At 38.9% G+C, this 20,749-nt stretch overlaps 1 protein-coding gene across 2 annotated transcripts in view; it reads left to right on the top strand.

The window, feature by feature from the left end:
* Positions 1-20,749, top strand: part of MTCL3 (MTCL family member 3) — a 29,886-nt gene that overhangs the window by 8,862 nt on the left and 275 nt on the right. Inside the window, exons 5-6 of one of the 2 annotated variants that reach the window (XM_077782223.2) lie at positions 17,582-17,650; positions 18,278-19,453. In XM_077782223.2, coding sequence (XP_077638349.2) covers positions 17,582-17,650; positions 18,278-19,453 — 1,245 coding nt within the window. Of the gene's footprint in view, positions 1-17,581; positions 17,651-18,277 lie in introns of both variants that reach the window. The other variant, XM_085575134.1, reaches the window with a different exon arrangement.

Genomic DNA, 20,749 nt, shown 5'->3' with positions numbered 1-20,749 from the left:
AGGCAGCTCAGTTCTTACAGCAGCTTTAGGGTGGTATTGTCAAGCCACCATTTTTTTCTTCTAAGCTTAGACTTTTAGTTCAGATACAGAACCTGTGATAACCATGGCACATGAACCAGACATGTCTTTTGTCCCTTCAGTTCAGACTGCATCCAGAGGAGTCTATGTCTCCCTACATGGGTCTATGTTTTGCTGTAGTGGTGCCTGTCTTGTCAATCTGGTTTATACACTGCATGGAAATGGAAGAAGGTAACAGGACCTGGGGAGCTGGAGCTGGGAGGAAGAATCTGAATTCTGCTCCTTATTTTGACACTAACCTGCTGTGGGACCAGAGGAATAAAATCACACTTTTCTGCTTATTCTTGCAACATTTGCCTGTCCTGTTTAAGCACAGATTAGCTCTTTATACACCTATGAGTGTTCAGGATGCATAGACATCAGGATAGCTGGAAATTTTACTATTGCAAAAAACCCCCAAACAACTCCAAAAGCAAGTCCTCCACCCCTGGAGAAAAAAAAAAAACAAAAAACAAAACCAAAAACCAAACCACAAAGACCATCTCAAACCAACTAACCCACACTGCAAAAGATCTGTTAAGATGCTGTCCCAGTCCCCTTGATCACCAATACCAGCCTCACTTTTCTAGGGTGACAATCTCTTCTTTCGCAGTATCCCTTTCTTTCTTTGACTCCTACTGCCATTTAACCACAGCCACTTATTTCAAGTCTTTCTTCTATAACTCAGTCTCACATTCTCCAGATTCTTTCACTCAATCTTGATCCTGTGTCTCTTTCTCTTTTCTCTTTCTCTTTTCTTTTCCTTTTTTCTCTTCCTCCTTTTCTTTCTTTTTCTGGTTTTGCTTTTCTCTTTTCCTTTTATGGATGATTGTAGTAGTTGTTTTGCTGTCTTCTAAGTCCCTGTCTTGTTCTTTTCTCCCACCATTCCTTCCTTTCCTGCATCCTTCCAACTCTTCATGAGTGTCCAATATCCCCTCTGGATTTCAAGAATTTTCTAGTTAATTTTTTTATTATTCTGCTTCAAATATATTATCCCCATTTCTTAGCTACAACTTCTATCTACTGTGGAATTTTTACTTTTCCCCCGGTTCCTCCGCCCCCTCATGCAAATCTGTCAGCTTCCCTGGTTTGTTCTCTTCCTTTCCTTGTTTCCAAGCCTTAGCTTGTCATTTTTTTGCATCTGGACTGAGAGCAGTGGAGGATCACTCTCTGTGCTAGGAAACGGCAACTGTATCACTGTGAGCACCTGAAGGAAGGATTCTGCTTCTAATGCCTGGCTTCAGCTTTATCCAGACTCTCATGGAACAACAATTGCAGGACTAGTTGGCTTTGCCTTCTGGCCCTGGAGTTGGAACATAATCTGTCAGCTGGAGAAAATGTGCAGATTGATAGCTGGCAGTGGGAGAGGGTGAGGTAATTTATAAATATTGAATTTTCATCAATTCAAACTGGTAAGCTCCAATGAATAATTACCTGGTAATATATAGGAATGGAAAATTTCTAGAAAGTTATGTCATGCTTTTGATGAGCTAGGAAAGTATGAGATATACATTGTATATAAACACAAAAATGTTCAGGAACACAGACATATTGGAATGTCTCAAGAGAACAGTTGCTAGAATGATTTATGAGCAAACAAGAATATTGTCATCTTAAAAAGAGCTGAATAATTAGCTTAAATTTCCCAAAAATATTAACAGTGTTGGTAACAACCCAGGACAGATGCTTGGTGTGGAAAATCAGCAATGCTTAAAGTGTAATGAGGTTACAAGAAACTGGAAACAACTCTTATAAAGAGTGGTGGTTTGCAGCATTTCCAGCAGGCAACAGTGACACTACATTTTTGGATGCTTTCAGAACTTCCTCGCCCAGTGCTCTTCTTGATTCCTTCTCTCAGGACCTTAAACTTCACCATCTCACAGTCAGTGCTACCAGTGACCATCAAACTTCTGACCACTGATTCCTTGTTTGCAAGAGGTCCCTCAAAGTAATTGCTACAGCTGACTTAGTAATCGCCTGTGGCAAATATTGCCTTCAACCCATTGCAGAAATCATTTGACTGCTAACTGTCTGAAAAATGCTTCATCTATTTCCTCTCATGCATCAGATGATCAGTAGGAGATGCTTCAGAGGGTGCTCCTCTGTCCTCTGATAGTTGCCATAGCTCACAGCCAGCCCATCACCTGTCACAGGACAGCACCAAATGCAATTACTGATCTTTTGTGTAGAGCCAAACCCTTCTTCCTCACCTTTAGAATTTTCATTAATCCATTGCTGCACTCCAGGCATGTGAGCTATCCTGACTGGTCATTGTGATTCCAGTGAGGTCAGAACTATGTGGGTGTTCATGGATTTCTAGCTTCTGTTTGTTGCCCATGCTGCATGCATATAAATCACTGGAGATGGACACTTAGTTGTTATGGCCTGAAGGAGAAAGTTTAAGTCTGCTCCATCATGCTGTCTCCCAAGCACATAATAATTGCACCTCATATTTTCATTTTTTCCTCAGAGTTAGAGCCTAATTTCAAACAGCTGGTAATAGAGGGAGCAAGGTTAAGCAGAGTGAGATAAGAGGCTGCTGTAGCTGCTCGTCCTCACAGGCTCAGTGCAGTAAGTGAAACTCTTGGGACAGTTACAGTAATTTACTTGCTCCCAGCACCAGATGGCAGCAGGGGAGGATTTAATAGGGCCCTCACAGGACCAGCTCCTTCCTGTGTCTTTTGGAATTTCCAATACTAATTCTATCAGCAACACTTTTACCAATGGTACCTTTAAGCGGAGAGTTTCTGTGATCTGGAATTTCAGTTTGTTGTCTCAAAAAACTGAAACTTGTTTTGATGAAGAGAGCAACAGGATAATTAGGAGACTTTTCAAAAAGAGATGAGAAACAAATGTCTTCCTGAGTTTGAACAGGGCAAAGAGAGAAAATGTCCTCTATCTCCAAGCACAGCTCAGTGATTTCTAAGCACCACATCCCAGCAGTTACGTAGCCCCCAGTCAGACTTGCTATGTGGTATTCTGTTACCTTTGGTGTCTTGCCTAAGTATTTTGTTCCTTTAAAAACAGTACTCAGCAGGGATGCTATTCATAACCCATGAGGCTGTGATTCTGACATACTTGCTCAGAGCACTCTGCGATTTCACAGGGACTGGGATAAGCAGAGTTTGCTTCAGCTTGGTTCTTTGAATACGAAAAAAGAATCATAATGGGGAAAGAAATGAATCTCTGTAACAGAATCTGTTGTAGTAATTTTCTGAAAATGTCATGCCATAAGCAGGAAAAAAAAAAAGTGTATTTCAGAAGCAGATAATTAAACTTCACAAAATTAGATTTTAATTATCTATCAGGCATCAACAATTCACATGAGCCATTTGCTTCAAGAAAGCTACTCAAAATTGAATATAAACAACCTGATGGTCAATAATAATGTATTCCAAAACATAGGTAATAAATAGGGAATTATTTCAAAGGAATAAAGCTCCTTAAATATCTTCCTGTGAAGAGATTTTGTGAGTAAAGATGCCTTGAAGGGATATTTTTCAGTCATTGAAGTTGGTGTGTTGCTTTGGGAATTTCTATTGAATGGTCTGAAAATTGACAAGGATGTGTGAAAGAAGTGGCAGGATTGATGGCTGATTGGGAAGTCATGATGGAGTGGCAGCTGTAGGAAAAAAATAGTATACCTGGAATAGGTTTAAAACAGAAACTAGTTTATCCGTCACACACACACACAAAAAAAAAGACTGACCAGTTCTTTTGGATCTGTAAGGATAATTCTGCTACTCTGATTTCATGGGGATATGAGAGTTCTTTCCTTGTGTCAGAATCTTATTTTATTTTCCTTCATCTCTGTGGTAGATAGCAGCAGGCTTAGATTTGCAAGCTCTCTTGTCAAAGGAGTTACTGATATTATATACAGTCTCCATGTAAAATTAGAGTTTTTGCAGTAAGGTGTATTTTAAAGGGGAAAAAAACCAGTAATGACCATCTTAAAAAAAAAAAACAAAAAACAAAACAACCAAAACCACAAAAAAACCTAACTGAAATGGAAGCATAGACTAAAACCTGATCTTCCAAACACATAGAAACTGTTTCACAGAAAGGACATCAATCCCAGCATTCTGATCTCAAGCACCTGAACCAATTTTTTTTTTTTTTTTTGTTTGAATCATTATTTTCAAAGTTGTTTTTTGCTACAGGATTGTTTCCAACAGTCAAAGACTATATATATAAAGTAAATCAGGCTAAAGAAGGGCCCACACACTGACAAGTAGTTACTAAGATGTCCCTTAGATGGTATTGACCTGGGTCAGTTACCATGGCTTCAGTGCTTGGGCATGATTTGGGGTCTAGCCTGGGTCAGAGCTTGTTACTGATTGACAATTTGGATGCATTTCTATTTGTTTGAAAGGAAGCTGTAGGGAAGTTCAGCTGTATTGTCATCACATTTGAAAGGAGACTGAATTGTGAAGAGCCCAGTTGGCATCAAGTCCTGAGAATTGTCTCTGATCATTTCATTTACTAGTGCAAAAACGAGGCAGAGGTTCTGTGACTTGGTATGGAGCCAGATGAAATGGCAAATGAGATGCAGAACAGCAAGTCCAGCCTGTAGCTGCCATGTGATTGCCTACTGCTGGGAATTACTTGGCAGGGGGCAATCACCTGGCATGCCCAGTTGTCTGTGGACGTAATGGACAGGGTGGGAACTGTGGAGCAGGTGGTAGATGGTAACTGGTTATCAGAGATAATTGTGTGTGAGCATGGACTCACCATAGGGCAGGCAGTAAAAAATGTATTTCTCTTGATACAGACTTTGGGGTATGAATTCTTCGAGCTATAAAGGAGAAAGGAAACCTTTTTTATCTCTTTGCTGAGTAGGCAGCCTCACTACTGACTTCACTAAGGCTGCCAAAATATGATTCCACATTAACAAATGGAGGAAAGTCTGGGAAATACAACATTAGACATCTCTTTAATGGTCCTCAGTCACAGAAAAAAATTTTTATTTTTGTACTTCCAAATTTCAGTATTGCTTTACTCAATGGACATTCAAGTGTGCCTATATGCAATTTTGAGGGTACCAATTTAACTGCTCAATTGAAACAAAAAGTTGCCAGGTCACTTAAAAAAAATGAGCTCCCTTGTTTAGGTGATTCTTGATTAGCTCAATTATGTTATTTTTCACAGTATCAGATACAGCATATAATCCACCCTGGTTCTTTTGCTGTTGTTTTGCCTAAGTGGGTTTTGTTTGGTGTTTTTTGCTGGGTTTTTTTTTTTTCTTTTTTTTTTTTTTTTTAATAATACATTGTGCTTTTCAAATTCCAGCTTACATTTTGGTTTTGCTCATTTTTTCATTTTTGGCAGGTGGAAAATTTATTTTTTGTTATAAGACACTATGTAGGATTTCTTTATACCTTAAAGAAAGAGATTGCATGATAGAAAGGACAAATTCAGTATATTTGTACTGGTACAAAAAAAACATGAATAGGGAAATGGATGTAGGCTAGGATTCTCTAGATTTAAAGGAAATCCATATGACTTTACAAAATTGCTTTCTCTTAATTGGAAGGCTTTATAGAGGGAGAACAGAGACATTTTCTAGGTGCTGAGCCAGAGATCTAGATAGATGTTTTTGTATGGAATCAATGTACACCAAATGTCATCGTATTACTGGAAGTCCCGCCAAGGCTTTGATGAGTAATAGTTATACATGCTTTCTGTCTCTTTTACCACTGTATTTAGTCCTGCTTAAGTGCACCTGTCCCTTCAAAGAAACAGCTGAAATAACAGAGTATTTGCAATGTGCTGATACAGGTCAAATATGAGTGTGTTTTAGATTGAAAGAAAAGTTGCCATAGCTCTGTTATTGTTTAGTGTGTATGGTCATTGCTGGTTTCAGGGCTATCCTTCTCATAGTATTAAACTGAGCTTTTCAGAAACCCCATATGTAAAGACTTTTCTGTCTTTGCATTCTCTGGATGTTCTAGCAAATCTATGGTTTCAAAAACCTCCAGAGAACTCAGTAGCCTGATAGATTTTTCAGTTATTCTGCACATGGAATTTCCCAATGCATCCTTCAGGTGCCCCTGACAGGAGTTTGGCAGAGCCTCACAGCTGTAGGTAGTTTGTGCTGGCTTTAGGAGAATAAATAGGAAGTAGCACCATGGAGGTACGTGCTGCTCTGCATTTTGGCTGAACACAGCTGTCAGTATAAGGGAGGGAACCTTGTCTTGTCACAGTGCAGATGGCTGTTCTGCAACATGTCATGGGCCCTCAGGGTGTGACCTCAGTGCAGTTTCCAGTGCAAAAACAGGTGAAACAAACTGGCAGGACCTCAAATGTAACATGGACAGCAGAGGCATACAATAAAGCTATCACAGGAATTTCTAAATGTACTATTCAGTAATAATTGTTCATCACTTTTTTCAGAATAGTGGTTCTGAGAACTGAGGTGGCTGGCATAAATTTCCCAGTGCTTCCAGAATCAGAAAAGCCTAGAGAAGCAAGCATAACTTCTTTTGTGCTGCTCTATCATGTAGTCCTGAAGGAGAAGTGATACTGTTTGTTAACTATTATCCTACGGGCTCATAGTAGGATACAAAAGATCTAGTGTGATACTCTGGCCTTTTGATGGGTCTTGGTCCTTCTCTTGTAAAAACATCTTCCCATGTCCTTTTCCCTGCCATCACCCCCATTCAACCCCCCAAAAATCAACCCAACTTAATGTTTTGTTGCAAGTGCTTTATAATGTCACTTGTGTTTGCCTGCAGTCCACTTAGAAATGAAAGGTTATGAAGTCCAGATTATCAGTCAGGTTCAAGGTGGTGAATCAGGTCTAAGGTTCAGCTGGAAAACCAGTGCACAGGTGTCCATGACTGGTGACAGGACCAACTGTGTTGAGCTAAAGACAGACTCACTGCATCTCACACAGCTCAAGCAGGCTCTGAAGCATGGACTGAGCTGAAATGGGACTCCTGGGCCTGGGGGCACAGTGTCTTGGGAGGCCCCAAATCTGTGTTTCTATGAAATATCTGATAGGATGTAAAGAAGAAGAAGGCAGACTCTTTTCAGTGGTGTTCAGTCACAGGACAAGAACAAACTTTTGTGTGAAGGTGCTCAAACACTGAACTCATTGCCTATAGAGGAAGGAAATTCCATCTCTGGAGAAGTTCAAGACCACACAGGACATGGCCCTGAGAAGCCTGCTTCAGTTGTCTCTGCTCTGAGAAAGGGGCACTTGGGCTAGATCTTCAGAGTTTGTGAGAGACTGGAATATTAAATGATTTATGACTCAAAACATTTGTCCATTTGAGGAGGTGCCAGGGTGCTTTGCTGAGGCCAGTTGTGGGGGCTGGTCATAACAGAGGTCTCTTTCAGCCTCCACTGTTCTGATCTTTTCTTGTTAATAACAAGCAGAATCTATTTTCCCATTTTGCAGTGGAGCATATGAGGGGTTGAAAACATCACTTCTGAATAGGGAGAAGGGAAACAGTTTTCAGGTTACTTCTGCTAAACAGGAGAGCTCAGGGTCTGTCCAAGCAGACTTTTTTCCTGAGGCAAAACACAGCAAATGAACAGGAAATCTGAGGCAGCTACATGCTGCCAAGCAGGGCATTTTCCCTGTGGCACTGATATTGCACAGAGGTTTGTTCTTCTCCTTGTGTTCTGTGTCATACAGCTGTACACGTGTGTGTCTGTGTGCAAAGTGCTGAACTCTCCATCAGGCACATACCTCACGTGCAGTGAGGAGCAAGGCAGGAAGAGCAAAGTGCAACAAGGGAAGTATTGTACACATACAGTGCTGGGGAACACTCCCAGCAAATGGCTTCTGTGAGCCACTGTTCAAGGCAGCCAGCTGATTCTTCATAAACTGGCAGTGTGCTGGTTGTGCTTTACCTTTGAACTGCCCTGGAACAATATAGCACTTCTGGGAGCAGGATGGCGTGTTCTGTGACCCTCTTCTTTTAGATCCTGTCATCTTTTAGACCCTCTCATTCACACACATTTATAGCTATATGCTGTAATGTGTGTCACTTGATAGGGGGAATACCCAGCTATGGGCGTGCTTGGTTCTGGGATCAGCTCAGCAGCTTTTCTGAATCATGTGGAATCATTGCTAGCCAGGAACAAGAGCACCAGGCTTTTGATGTTTTGGGCTTTTTTTTTTTTTTCTTTTTTTTCTTTTTTTTTCTTTTTTTTTTTTCACTTTAGTTTTCGCAGTATCAAGAAATGCATCCTTCTGGCATTAGAGAAATTCAGATTTGATAATGTTTCATAGCTAAGAGTTCCAATATCGGATTTCTCATTTTGAAGTAAATGGCAATGGATTGACCTCTTAGATGTGTAGGTGTACTTTTTTGAAGTGTTTTTTTCTGCTTCTACTTTTTGACATATGATGTGGTTTCCCCCCTTTCCCCCTCATTGCTAGTATTAACAACTGCATATATCAAGATGTGTAGAATAAAACTTGCAGGTATCAAGTCTGCTTTGCTTTTCTTGATCCTGGTTGCATGATTGTTTTAATTGACTTTGGCTAGCTTAGCAATGAATCCAGGCTAGGATAGCAGCAAAGCCCTTTGCTTAGGTCACAGATGAGTACTTGCACTTAGAAGGTCTTTGCCATGCATCTGTTTCTATCAGTGTTGTCTGAAATGAGAGGACTCTACCTCCCTGCAAGGCATGACTGATGATGACATGCAACTACCCTGATTACCAGCAGTTTTTTAAATTACAGGCTGGTCTAAATTATTTTAAATTTACAGATGCTAGCACTTTAAATCTTTGATTAAATGATTAAGTGTCAGTACAGTCCTCTAGAATGACTTTTGAAAAGGATTATTGCCTTGCTGATACATATAAATACATTCAGAGGTTTATTTTTCTTGGGATGGGCTTCTAGGAGTATTGTTGCTCAGTTTCCAAATTTTTGTCAAGTTTCATGTGTTCTGAAATTACAAGGACAGAACTGTCTTATACAGTAAACCAGTCTGGTCTTCTGAATAACGCAGGTCATATCATACAATATCGCAGCTATTTTACTCAAGCTGGAACCTACTTTTCAGAAAAGGGTGCTGGTCTGTGTTAAAAATTGACTGTTGAGGACAGTCTACCACAGCTCTTCCTGAACTGTCCCAGGAACAGGTAAAAATTTGCACCTCCCTTCTCATCTAAATTTGCTGAAAGTTAGTTACGAGGCAGGAAACATACTTTCTTTCTGTCTTGCTAAATTCAAGAGTCCAGCATCAATGTTTTGGTGGGGCTTTTTATTGGTTTTGTTTTGTTTTGTTTTTAAATCTTCATGCTTAGGGTTGATATCATTTAGCCATGTGAAAACTAAACATTTAACCTTGGTTAGGAATTTGACCTCTCTCAAAAGAGAAAGGTAGAGACTACTCGGAAGTGAATCTTTCCATTTGCCTGAGGCTGGTTTGATTCTGTGGAGAGGTACCCCCTTTCTAGTTACTGCACAGCAAGCCTCAGTTTTGATATCTACGTCCCATATTAATAGACCTTTTGGTCACAAAACTACACCTCAATATAATTTCAGCTGATTTTTGTCTTATCACCCTGCAGGTTCTCTTCAGAGATGTGGCTTTTCAAGAGATCTTCTCTATTCTCTAGGCAGTTCTTCTGTTGTCTTAGCATAGCTTTTATTCCTCATTCTTACATCTGTATCTTCATATTTAGTAGAATTAAAACTGATATTATTTTATTGCACAAAGGTTTGTGCCAGTGACCTTCTTTTTCAATATTTAGTGTTTCTCTAACCTTTACCCTGCAGTCTTTATCCTGTTTTTCTTTTATGGGTCTTCTTTCCAGTTAGTAAGAAAAAATGTTAATTAGAGTAGAACCTAGAATTGATTCTTGCATAACCCCATTAGGGCTGCTGTGGTATTAATTTGCAGGTGATTTGCTGGTTCAGTGACATTTATGATAAATTATGAAGAGTCAAATATTTGTTCACGGTAGCTAATTAAAAATACATTCCAGTGATCAAATATTTATAATGAGTGGAAGACTGTCAAACTTCTTTTCAGAATGAGATTTTCAATTTCTAGCAAAGGGAACATTTAAATAATAGTTTTAGGTCAATCTCTACATTAAGGTTTTAAGTCAGACTGAGAATCACAGCTCCTTCCTTTGCTGGATAACCATAAGTACCTGAGCAAGTTTCAGTTAGGAGGAAGAGTCATTATTTAGGAGGACAGGACATGGGGATCAAGGTCTTACAAGCTTCTTGAAGTTAGTGAATGTTGTAAATGAATGCTCTGATTTAATAATGAAATAAATTTATTAAGTGATCAAAGTATAAGTTTGGAAAAAAAAGGGCCACAAACAATTTGACTCTGAGCCAGGGGATCAGTGTTGGGGGGAGACTTAGGACTTGGCCTCTATCACACCAAAGTCCCTGTGGGTCTCCGAGGCTCAGTTCTAAGGGGTCCATTTCTATAAAGTTTCTTGGGCTTTGGAAGGGGGTCTTCCCTAGCATATTATCGTGTTTTCCCGGAACTGGTGGAAAATTGCTGGAATCCTGTCATGTGAAAATTTCCAGGTTAAACTTCTGCTGATGCCTATCAGAATGCCTCCTGCTGGGGTCTAGTCAGACAAGAGAAATCCTTGGAATATACATTTCTGGAGACAGTGTCTTCTTGGTGTTTGAATCTTTATCACTTTGTTGCTGCTGCTGCTGCCTACCAAAAATGCCTCCAGCTGGGGTCTTGTCAGACGACAAATCCTTTGAAATATATGTCTCTGGCGACAGTGTCTTCCTGATGTTTTGAATTTCTATCCCTTAGTTTGCTTGTTGCTTGACACTGGTTTTAGTACACAAAATGCTGTGGTTCTTAATTTCATTTACCACAAATTATTTTATAACATATATTACATATTACAGTGAAGCAGCTGGGCGTGCTGCTCTAGCCAGGGCTGCAATATCCTCCCTCCCCTCATCTCCATCTTTGCATTGTTGAAATACCAGGAAAAGTATTGGATATAACCTAACCAGGCTTAGGTTATATCAAATCAGACTGGTACCAGATGAGAAAAGTAGGTGTGGGGCTGTCCAAACTTATAAAACACCTTCCTTCCATTTCAGCATAGTCTCCATGGTTTATTTTTACTAGAGCACCATCTTTACATGAGCTGCTCATCAAAATGTATTTAATTTGTTGCTGGATCACACTGGTGTAACTTCAGAGCACTGCAGTCTGATCCTCTGTTTTCAATGACCAAACTTTCCTAACACCTTTGAAACTTCCTCATATGTCGTATTACAGAAAATACTTTTTGGCCAATTTACAAAGAGTTAGCTTTACAAAAGTGCTTCCCCAAGTAAACACAGACAAAAGAAGACTAAGAGTAACAGAAGACTCCTCATCATAGTCAGAGGACAGAGTAGTGATTACTGAGAAGTAATAGCTGGATTTCTTTCTTATGTTAACAGAAAATCTTCTGGTCACTGCTCAGGCTTCAAGACCAAATACTGATTTCAGAATTTTTCCTACCTGAATTCATCTTCAATTTTTGCATCCTTTCAAATGAATGCTAAAATATTTTTTTTTTTTTCCTTTTTTTGGTGAGATGTTCCTGTAAGTGGAAGTTGTCAGAAGTGCAGTCTCAGAGGGTGAGCTTCAAAGCTCCTTTCTCTGCTGTGTGCCTACAGATGCACATGGATGTGCCTGTGTTTGATGTTGTCCCACCCTGTGAATCCAGGTGAGGGACTGTAAGTGTTGTCTGTGCATTTAATGCAACTCTTGAGTACCAAATGGGCGTGAACACCAATGGACATGTGTGATCAGCTACAACTTTGCAGAACTGGCTTCTTTATACATTTCCAACAAGCAGTGAAGAGGTACACACTACATGCAGAATCATTCTTACTTTTCTTCTCACTACTTTTTGTTTTTGACGCAAATCTTTTTTGTTGGGATATTGTAACTACACTCTGGTTAATATATATGCATTTGTGTAACCAAGGCAATGAACCTCATCTGGTTGCTGGCACTTTCCCATTCTCATGAAAAATCTATTTGGAATCTCTTCTGAGATCTCCTTCTAAGAAGACTGAAAAACTATGCATGTGGTACTTGGTGTGAGAAAAAACACTCTACATTTGATGAAATCTCTTATGTATTTAATTCAAAATTGCCATATACATATCTGTGCCTGTGATTATTGCTATTGTTATGTGGTAGTGATTTTAACTATGTTGCCATGCTGTCTGTCATGCTGTCAGTCCCAGATAAAGGCTGGAGCTGTGCATTGTACTAGGCATTGTGCAAACTCTGTCAAAAAGACTGAATCTCTTCTCTCAGAATAGAAAAATAACAGAGCTGGCAAATAAACACCAACTTAGGAAGCCCTAGGAAAAGTGTAACTAGCATCAGTATGCAGTACAATAACTTATTCCTGCACTTGCACTTCAAAATATTCATGATATTGTGAGATCTTCTTTTGCATTTCAGGATTAGGGAGTCAAGTGTAAGATGATTGTGATTTCTGTATCTATAACAAAGCCTGGTTGGATAGCGTTAGGGAAATAACCATGTATAGCTCTTCCATGTATGAGAGGTCAAAATTGGGGAAATAACCATGTATAGCTCTTCCATCTTTGAAAGGTTCAAATGGCAGAAGATCTCTTCCTCCTCAGAGAAATTGCTTTCACTGTTTTGTGATATCCTGGTGGATGAAGGAGTGTGTAATCACAGAAAGCACAGTATCAGTTTGGATGGCTATTTGACCAGGATGTAGTGAGAGCTTTGAAAAGGCAGTCTTTCATCTTCTGTCATTTTTTTGAATAAGGAAAAGAAGTAAGCAAATGTCATGGAAGCGTAAATATGCTGCTTTAGTTATGCACTGCAAAGAATGCTTTAACCTAGTTATACCACAAGAGTTACTATAATATGCTCTAACAATGTGGTTTTAGTTCAAAGTACAAAATATTTCTCTAGATAAAGTGCAAATGTTGCTTCTGATTTTCTCTCCTTTTGTATTTCTTCTTATCTAATTGATAAATAATAGTAAAGGATCTGAAAGTGATAACTGATATAACTTCTAAATAAATGCAAATGAAATAATACAAATATTGAAGGCCAGATCCTCTTTTCTCTTCTACAATATGAAGTCATTCAACTAACTACATGAGAACCATTTTTCTCTCTTTAGTGAAGTAATAAACATTGTTTTCATTTTGTACTGCTCCTCAGCAATGTTTTTGAAATAAACTAGTTGAAATATGAAGACTCTAATAGGGATATGTTTAGTGTTTGCTTTGTGGACAGATAGGCTGTGCTTTTTGCATCTCAGTTATCCTTTGCTTTATTTGTGGTTTAATTTTGCAAGCAAGTAGAATACAGAAGTACTCAAGACTTCTGCTCTTTAATGGTAGTGGAAGGAGTAAAGTATTGTATAATTCTGTGTACTTGTGCTAAAGACAGACAAAGCCAAGGTCTTCAGCTGGCAAATTGCTGGCAAATTTCACTATGAGTTGCAGAATAAGGAAGACATTTTAAAAACAAAGGGTTTTTTTTTTGTTGTTGGAGAATATAAATTTTCAATTTGCCAACATGGATAGTGTCAATTTAGTTTTTACTACATTAGACCCAGTGGCAGAAAACTAAAAAATATGTCTCGTGTCTGATTTGATCCAGCTCCATGAGTTACACAGCCCTATTGATTTCAGGGAAAATGCAGAGACAGGCTTAGGGCAAATTTACATTTCCCTGGTCACAGTCACTGTGCTACACAGAGGCAAGTTTGTGCAGCCCAAAAAATTGGTCAATATTCATCAACATTTCAAGACTGTAAAGTGTAAAGTGTTGAGTTTACCCTGATTTTCAAAAGCACTGCAGATGTGTCACAGCAGTTTTAGGAGTCAGCTAACCATAGTCAAGTACAGCACAGTTTTATGTAGATACGAAGGTTTGTGGTAGCTGTGGAGATTCAAGGAGCTGCACACCCTTTGCACAGTTTTGTGAGGAGGAATAAAGGACATTATGGGGCCTCTGCAGGCATAAATCTCTTGATATGTCAGGAATTCCTCCCATGGTTGCCTACCGTGATTTTTAGATAATATACCTCTAGATCGGGCTTGAAATAATCAAATCTATGCATCTTGAAAAATCTTGGTAGGTTTTGCTTAAGGATTCTTTATTAATTGCTGAGATATTTATTGTAACTTAAAATAAGGCTAGAATATTTTGAGTTCATTTTATAGCTTTACTACTCAGTAGAGTCTGATGAAATTATCTCTGTATTGTGTTATTCTCTGAGTAATTTCAGGTCTCTTTCCACCTGAGAAGCATTGAGCATGACAGGTGATGTTAAGACTGCACATTTGGCTTGCAATTTAGGGCTGGCAAGAGAAGGATTATGCCATCTTGAGAAGTGCTTAGCATCTCCAGCAAGACATTGGATAAACTCCAGTGAAGGTCACTGGAGAATTGATGCTGCTGAGCACCGCAGCAGAATTCCCTTTGTGTGTGATCTGGTTTGCATCTAATACAAGCCTTATCTGCAGTCTTATCTAGGCTGTGGACACTTCTGATAGGATTTTTTTAATTATGTGGAAAAAAACTATCTGAGCCCACAAACTCTCCTTCGGAACAAACTCCCAAAACCAATTCCAGCATATGAAGGGGACATTTTTTGCTACAGTTGAGAAAGCAGCAGAGGTGGCTTTTACTGACAACAATGTACAGACAATTTTAGTAGTGTCCAGATTTGGTTTAGTATGAAGATTTGCAAGCAGGAGTCTGAGTTGCTATTTTTTTGTTCTTCCATATATTAGTTTGAACTTTTTTTTTTTTCAATTTTGCTGTGATGAATTTCATTGCTTATTTCATTAACAGCAATAATTTTTTTCATGTTGAAAATTGAACTGGAAGACTGCAGTAGTACAAAGCTTGAGAGAATTGGTGGAAAGAGTAGCCACTGTAAATTCTGAAATACACATCTTGAAAAAAACTCTCAAAAATGTAGTATTTATAGCAAAAATTTAATATTTATAGCAGAATATACTTCTTGATATGTGGCATTCTTTGTTTAGTGTGATATTGCCATTGCCTCAGTACCCTGATGTGATGTTGTAGGACACTGATTGTGAGGATATTTTCTGTCAGCTGCGATGTGTGAGATCTTAACCTCTAATTATCAGAAATTGTCTCATGGTTTTTTTCATATGAAAAGAGATCATACCAATTCAAGCTGGGCCTAATCTGCTTACCCACATCATCCTGCTAATTGAATTGTGCATTTCTTCATTGCTTTCTGCTATAAAATATTTGCTAAATGCTGGGATATTTTTTGTTAACAATACAAGCTCTGGAGAGTTGGTTGTAATTCAAGTAGAGCAGAATAGAAAGAGGTGCTTAATCATTACATAGCCACAACTGTTGTAATTGGAATGTTGCTATCCTGACTACTAAAAGGAACACAAAAGAAAAATAGAGCAAGAAAGGAGAAAAACAGGGGAATTTAGTTTCACATCAAACCTAGAAAAGTATTTTTTCTTATGTCTCTTATCTTCTGAAAAGTCATAGGATACAAAAGAAGTTTCAGCCCAGCATTCCAGAACTTATTTCTGGAGAGATGCTGAGTTCAACAAGGTGAGCAAAAGGCACTTAGGTAATAAAGCAGAAATATAGTTTAGCTACAGCTTATTAATTTATTTATTTAATATTATTATTATCAGTGGGTGCTATTGGCATAAATACAAGGCATGGAAAAATTTGCAGTGTAAACTGATTTGAATAAACAGGCTTTTTCGAAGTGGCGATGCATAGTGGTATAAGTAATGGTAATACAGAGGAGGAACCTACTCCTTTGAAAGTTTGGGGCTTTATAAACTTGCCAATTCTAAAAGAAAACAACAAAACAACCCTTTAAAAATCCATGTAGCATTTCTACAACAGGATAACTTGTGGGTGACTCTGGAAAAGAACCATTTTGTTTGTAGACTGGATTCCAAAGTTGCTGGGTTATACTTAAAGGGATAAATGAGTTAATTTAATGATTTTAATGTCTTTTCTGGATTCCATTAGAAGCCTGTATTTTACAGTTATCCAGCTATCTAGCTATGATCTTTGATTTGTTTCATGTTTGGTTTACTGAGAGCCTTCAATGTTTCCACAAGAGACATAAAAATTTGATTTACATGTGACTCTTTCTATGCCATTAACTTTTCCTTTTTAGTGAGCAGTCCATGAGTGTAGGAATTTTTATTAGAGTTGATCTGCAGAAGGAAGAGGATGATTAGTACCAGCAGGCAAATAGTGCACAGGATTGTTATGTGCAGCATACCCATCCACTGTACTCTGTTTCTTGAGAACAGGATGGCTTTTAGATGGAGATGGATTCTCCCCCGGCTGGTGCAGGGAAGGGTATGTTTCTCACAGGATGTTTCTACCAGAGCACAGTCTCAAAAGGAGATGGTGTTGATTATCACTGTCCTGCCTTGGGACCTACAGTTTACCTGGAGAACACAAAAACTGGGAATGGCTGCAAGTGGGGTGTTATGTATGAACATTCTCTCATTTGTGTGCCTCTCTCCTGCTGTTTTGTTGATGATCAGTATTGAATGTTGCCAGTGGGATGGTGGCAGCTTTTTTCCACTGCTGCTGCTTTTCCATAACAAAGTTTCTGCTGTCAGCAGCTACAAGATTTTTGCTGGATATACTAGTTGGCTTCAATCTCATCCTGCTCTGAAAGCAGGAGTTTCTTTTCTACTCTCTTGGGCTATATAGCTGATATTAGGACACCAAAGAATCCCACTTATATGGTGTTTGTGTTTCTGTTCTTGAGCTGGTATGATTTGTTTCTCTTTACAATTTTGTAGTCCAAGCCGTTTTAAATGGCATTTACTTGATTATGATCTGAAAACAGAACAAGCCTAGTGACCAGAGCTATGTGTGAGTTTGTTCCTAGTGTACACTTAGGGAGGTGTGACTGCAGTACACTGCAAGCTTGAAGCCTGAGGGTGGGACACAGAGAAAGGTGTGCTTGTAGATGCACACTGGAGTCAGCTACAGATCTCAGTGACACAGTTTTATGCAGCTGTCCAAGACTAAGGCTTTTTTAGAGTGCCCTGGCCCCACCAGGGTTAATATCAAATGGGGGAGCTGGGTTTCATTGCTTGTCTCAGCTTTTCCTCCTGTAAGTTATCACTTGGGATGCTAATTTTCTTACCACTCTTGTCATATGTTAAACATTTTTAATGCACTAGTCTTAAAATGTGTTGAATAAAAAAGGTAACAGGCTGATTAAACTAAAACTTTATTTGTGTGACATTGCTGTTTCATTTTTGGGCACTAGTCTTAAAATGTGTTGAATAAAAAATGTAACAGGCTGATTAAACTAAAACCTTATTTGTGTGCCATTGCTGTTTCATTTTTGGGCTATGGCATCTTTCCTCTGTATTTGGTGTCTCAAAAATTACAAGAAATTAATTCCTTTCTAGTTGCATTTGATTTGCTATATTTTAAAATGAATGACATACAAATTATATATATCTTTAATATACCTTTAGAAAAATTTAGTGCATGTCCTTTTGTTGTAATTGCAGCAATCACTGAAGAGGAGAGGAAGCAAAGACCTACCAAAAGAAAAAAAGTCACAACAGACACCAACAGAGGTATGTTGCAAGTACCTGTAGCCTTGATTCCTATGTGGAGACTTCAGGGAACTATGGAAATGGGGTACATGGTTTACATATTTGCACTTGGCTTGCTTTATGCTTTGCCGTTTGTTTTCCTGTATGCTGTGAAATGGAAGAGCTTGTACCCCAGATCTGCAGTCAGACAGCACTAATCTCAAAGACCATCTAAACAAACTTGATGATGCAACAGAATGTACCAGCTTTCACCTACTCTGTATTTTTAGGCAAAGTAAATGGCAGAAACAGTGAAACAAGATTTATAGGCTCTATTTGTGTTGACTTCAGGATTTTTGAACACTGTAGTCTGATAATGTTGCAAGCATAGAAAATATAAGGTTTTTTGCAAGCCCCCCTTTTCCCATCCCCCAAAGTACTTCTGGGAACTGTGCAAATTTTAGTCACAAGTAAAATAGTATTTTCCCCTCTTTTAATTTATTGATGAGTGAAAAAATATTGTAGGAAAATATCATAGTATCTAAAGCCATGTACCTGTGATTGTTAATCACAATTAATTACAATTGTAGTTGTAAGTTAAGGCGATCCACTGGAGGTCTTCTGTTTGACTTCAAGTTTCTTCAAATACTCCTTTTTTTTTTCCCTAAGGATGACAATGAAGACCTGAAATGCCAGCTACAGTTTGTCAAAGAAGAAGCAGCCTTGATGAGGAAGAAAATGGCTAAAATTGATAAAGAAAAAGACAGATTTGAACATGAGCTGCAAAAATACAGATCGTTTTATGGGGATTTGGACAGTCCTTTGCCAAAAGGTGAAGCAGGTGGGCCCCCTACCACAAGAGAAGCTGAGCTCAAGCTTCGATTGAGGCTTGTGGAGGAGGAAGCTAACATTCTTGGGAGGAAAATAGTGGAACTAGAAGTAGAAAATAGAGGACTGAAAGCAGAGCTTGATGATTTAAGAGGAGATGATTTCTCAGGGACCACTAACCCGCTCCTGGGAGAGCAGAATGAATCCCTGTCAGAATTACGACAGCATTTGCAGCTAGTAGAAGATGAAACAGAATTGCTGAGGAGAAATGTAGCTGATTTAGAGGAACAAAACAAACGCATAACAGCTGAGCTGAACAAATACAAGTACAAGTCTGGGGCCCATGAGAGCTCTAGGCACCACGATAATGCCAAGACAGAAGCATTACAGGAGGAGCTAAAAGCTGCACGAATGCAAATCAACGAGCTGAGTGGCAAAGTCATGCAGCTCCAGTATGAGAACAGAGTCCTAATGTCCAACATGCAGCGCTACGACTTAGCCTCTCATCTGGGTATCCGTGGCAGCCCTAGAGACAGCGATGCGGAAAGTGATGCAGGAAAAAAGGAGAGTGATGATGATTCCCGCCCCCCTCACCGCAAAAGGGAAGGGCCCATTGGGGGGGAAAGTGACTCCGAAGAGGTGCGCAACATTCGGTGCCTGACACCCACAAGGTCTTTTTATCCAACACCGTCTGGGTGGCAGAAAAGCTTCACTGACAGGCAGCAGATGAAGGACATTCGCTCTGAAGCGGAGCGGCTGGGCAAGACAATAGATCGCTTAATTTCCGACACGAGCACCATCATCACAGAGGCGAGGATTTATGTGGCTAACGGGGACCTCTTTGGACTGATGGATGAGGAAGATGATGGCAGCAGAATACGTGAGCATGAGCTTCTGTACCGGATCAATGCGCAGATGAAGGCCTTCAGGAAAGAGCTCCAGGCTTTCATCGACAGACTTGAAGTTCCAAAGTCTTCGGACGATCGAAGTGCAGATGAACCTTTGTCAGTGAGTCAGGTAGACTTTTACTTATTACGGCCTACAGGTAAAAAGGCTCTGCCAAGCAAATTAAACCTCAAATTCAATCTATGGCACAAAAAGAAAATTCTTTATTCTAGGCAGTGGACAAAAATCACTGTTTCTTATATTACTTGAAATCCTCATTTGGCCATAAGGAAACATATTCTACCAACAGAGTTTGTGAACAGTGAATAAATCTGATCAGAAAATCAAAATTATGCTCTAGGAGGTAGACCATTTTACTCCTTTCTGGCTTTGCAATTGCATTTGATAGAGTTGGGCCTTCATTGCCATTAAAAGCAGTGCAAACAATATTTTTGGTACATATGAACATGATTCATAAATGGACATTATTGTTTTCTTAGTGGATGGGTTCCTATTAAATAAATAAAAGGAAAAATTTATTAATTTAAAGCAAGAGGAAATACTAAATTTCAAAAACTGTAGAGAATATGGCAAACCACAGATTAAAAGAAACCATGCAAATCTACTTTATGGAGTCACAGAGCCACACAGTAATGTGAATATTGTAATTGCTGTAATAGATTGCATCTTGTTGAAGGCCTGTTAATCATTGCTTGCATGCAGCAGTAGCAAGCATCTTTGTTGTGGTTTGTTTTTGCACAGAATTTTTTCAGAGAGGTTTTGGGGAGCAAACTCCTTGCTGACTCAAGATCTTTTGCCATGAAAAATGAAAATTACCTACCCTTATCTTATCATGCAATCCTATAGTTGGCATATCTTGTTATTGCTAATGAAGTTATCCAATGTTTTGTAAGTCTCTTGTTGTGTTAATTTACTTTGTACTGTCTTGCTAATTTACAGTCAAAGTAGTTGCCAGGTGAAGCTGAAAGCTGTTCTTATTCCTATGCTGACTAATTAGTCTTTTGTTTCCTTGTATCAGAAAGTCACAGACGCAGTGAGTTTAAAGCTAATCAATTACTATACATGTATTGCATGAAATCAAACAGAGATGGCATTTAGCATGCTCACTTTCTGATTTAGCAGTAGTTCTGAGCTTGTGGAGCTCCCATTAGCTTAAAGGCAGAGCACTGCATGGACCTACACAAATTTAAATCAAACTAATTAGTATTTTCTCTAAAAAAATAACAACAATTGAACACTTAACAGTTGGACATTTCAGGGCTTGACCACGCAGAACTCCTACTGAAGTAAATGGGAGATGGGCACTTGGTCCCTCCACAAGCATAGTCTGATTCACTATTTTTTTTGTTGAAACTTTGGACTTGCTATTCCATTAATTGACTGTTCTCTTTGTCTTTGTATTTACTT

This window comes from Lonchura striata, chromosome 3, assembly GCF_050655825.1.
Source record: "Lonchura striata isolate lonStrDom1 chromosome 3, ASM5065582v1, whole genome shotgun sequence".
NCBI lineage: Eukaryota > Metazoa > Chordata > Aves > Passeriformes > Estrildidae > Lonchura > Lonchura striata.
The sequence above is the reverse complement of the archived record's forward strand: the minus strand, read 5'-3'. Positions and strand labels throughout refer to the sequence as shown.